The sequence below is a fragment of the Carassius gibelio genome, chromosome A15 (genome assembly GCF_023724105.1).
Source record: "Carassius gibelio isolate Cgi1373 ecotype wild population from Czech Republic chromosome A15, carGib1.2-hapl.c, whole genome shotgun sequence".
Lineage (NCBI taxonomy): Eukaryota > Metazoa > Chordata > Actinopteri > Cypriniformes > Cyprinidae > Carassius > Carassius gibelio.
In genome coordinates this window covers 9,517,393-9,520,077 of record NC_068385.1, presented here as the reverse complement: position 1 = coordinate 9,520,077, position 2,685 = coordinate 9,517,393, and the positions used below count along the sequence as shown (strand labels likewise).

Genomic DNA, 2,685 nt, shown 5'->3' with positions numbered 1-2,685 from the left:
CTCACTAACTCACTCACATACACACACACTCTCACTCACTCACATACACACACACACACTCTCACTCACTCACACACACACACACTCTCACTCACTCACACACACACACTCTCACTAACTCACTCACATACACACACACACTCTCACTAACTCACATACACACACACTCTCACTCACTCACATACACACACTCTCACTAACTCACATACACACACACACTCTCACTAACTCACATACACACACACTCTCACTAACTCACATACACACACACACTCTCACTAACTCACATACACACACACTCTCACTCACTCACATACACACACTCTCACTAACTCACATACACACACACTCTCTCACTAACTCACTACTCTCCATTCTGTGTGATTTAAATGTGTTTTGAAAAGTGTGGACGTGACCTTATGTCCTGAAGTCACTTTTCCTTGTAATACCTGTTATACTCTTGTCATTACACAAATCTGATATGTCAAACACACACTCACACACTCTGAACCTGTTGCTTAGGTACAAACAGTGAACATGCAGTGTTGGGTATGAGTGTGTGTGTGTGTGTGTGTGTGTGTGTGTGTGTGTGTGTGTGTGTGTGTGTGTGTGTGTGTGTGTGAGTGAGTGAGTGAGTTAGTGAGTGAGTGTGTGTGTGTGTGTGTGTGTGTGTGATGTCACTCAGTGTGAGTCATTCTCATGAATCACATTCACACCACAGATCATGACATCATCAGCTGATCTCTGAGGTGAGGCTCGTTAACGGCTCAATAAACTAGAATGCAATTAACAGACTGCAATCTTTTATTTTAACAGGCAATAAAAATGAACTTCAGAAATGTTAGATGTGATTCAGTTTTTATGAGAGAATGAACACATTCCACTCTTAATAATCTCTGGCATCACTTCATATGATGCTTCATGACAATTAACAAAACATCAGCACAAGTGACCAAAAAACTGCAAACGGATGACACACCCATCAGGAAAAAGAGGGCGTGTCCAGACGAGAAGATTGACAGATTCAAATTATCTGAAGGACTTGATTGAGGCCACATCATTCAGTCTGAGCTCTGTGGTGGCCAGGAGCGTAACTGGGTTCAAAGGTCACGCTAAAACAAAGCTAAAAGGCTCTGAAGTGACCTACAGCATCTAAAACCAGACACCGAGAGAATCAGACAGAACTGAGCGAGATGTTCACAGACAGACTGTGGAGGAAATATTTCAGAACACTGTTCATCTGATTATGAAGCATTTGTGCATGTTACATCCAGAACACGTGATTGAATACTATGCTCTCTCTTAAGAAATAGAATTATAATAAAGTGTTAAAAAAAAAATCTGTAGGATACATCAGCACAGTCTTGCAGCATTTGTGGAAGGAGCCACACCTTAAATCCACCCGCCCCCACGACACACACACACACACACACACACACACAGAACATCTTCAGGTCGTGATTATAATTCACCTGCACTGACGTACACTCATGAATATTCCCGCGCTATTAAAGCGCTGAGGTCAGCTCTGCACCTGATTCACTCTCAATATAACGAACTAGACACGACCACACCCTTCATCCTTCATCCTCCTCTTCTCTCTCTCCTTCTTCCTCGGTTCAGACTCTCCTCTGGTCGTAACGCTCGCGTTCTGCTCGCGTCGCGCTCAATGGGGCGTGAGAACAAAAGAGCCGCTGCGCGTTCGCGCGAGTGAAGACAGTGAAGATGTTCACGAGCTCCTCGGTTTCAGCCTGCTTTCAAAGCGCCTTTACAACATTAAGCATCAAACCTCCCGTGCTCTTAATAAGTCGGTAAAGCCGTTATCTACCGGAGCCGTTCACCGGAGACCCGCCCCGAGAGCAATCAATGCTTCATCAGCTTCACCTCCGGAGAAATCATTATCATTCCTGTGACACATTCATATAAGTGTGTGGATTTCCTCGGAGAGCCTCATCACACACACACACACACACACACCACACCCTGAAACTCTCTCTCTCTCTCTCTCTCTCCCACACACACACACACACACACACACACCTGACGGACAGGTACAGTCTCATCACATCATAATCAGGTTACAGAAGAATCCAGATATTTACCGGTTTAGTTCTCCTGATACAGCACAGCATAGTGTTATCCTTTCAGCACCTCGCTCTGCTTCTTTGCTGCTTCTTCCGTTTCTCTCTCTTCTCTTCTCTTCTCTCTCTCTCTTCTCTCTCTCTTCTCTCTCTCTCTGTTCTCACACACTCCGGCTGTATCAACAGCTGATGACTCTGATGCTTAAACTCATCACAGTTGAGCCTCAGTCACACTGTCTGTCTGTCTGCGCTGCCACTGCCAACAATGAGAAGAATCCCACCCTATAAACCCCCTCCCTCACTCTCACGCGCGCGCGCACACGCGCCGATGAACCCGTTGCGCTCTCAGACGCGTGTGCGCGCGCGCGGACCCGCCCTGCCCAGGCCTGAGTCCACGGGGTCCGGCGGTGGATCTGGGCGGTGGTCTGCTGCTGAGCTGTGTGTGGGTGGGCTGTAACGCAGGAGCGGGGGACATCAGTCTGCTTCCCGAGCTCCGTGCACATGGTAACGGCTCTGGATCGATGCCCATGTGATCACCGGGGTGTGGATCCGCTCCTCTCCGGCTGTCAGTCATTCCTGAGACTCTTTCAGACCCATCTTCATC

General features: G+C 47.3%; 1 protein-coding gene across 3 annotated transcripts in view; it reads right to left on the bottom strand.

Annotated features, from left to right (window-relative positions):
* Nucleotides 1–2,356, bottom strand: part of gap43 (growth associated protein 43) — a 9,962-nt gene extending 7,606 nt beyond the window's left edge. For 2 of the 3 annotated variants that reach the window (XM_052616689.1, XM_052616688.1), the window contains exon 1: nt 2,103–2,356. Coding sequence is in view for 1 of the 3 variants with exons in the window: in XM_052616688.1 (XP_052472648.1) it covers nt 2,103–2,132 (30 nt within the window). In the remaining 2 variants the exon portion in view is untranslated. Of the gene's footprint in view, nt 1–1,472; nt 1,982–2,102 lie in introns of those variants that run through there. The other variant, XM_052616691.1, reaches the window with a different exon arrangement.
* Between the last annotated feature and the right edge of the window lie 329 nt (nt 2,357–2,685).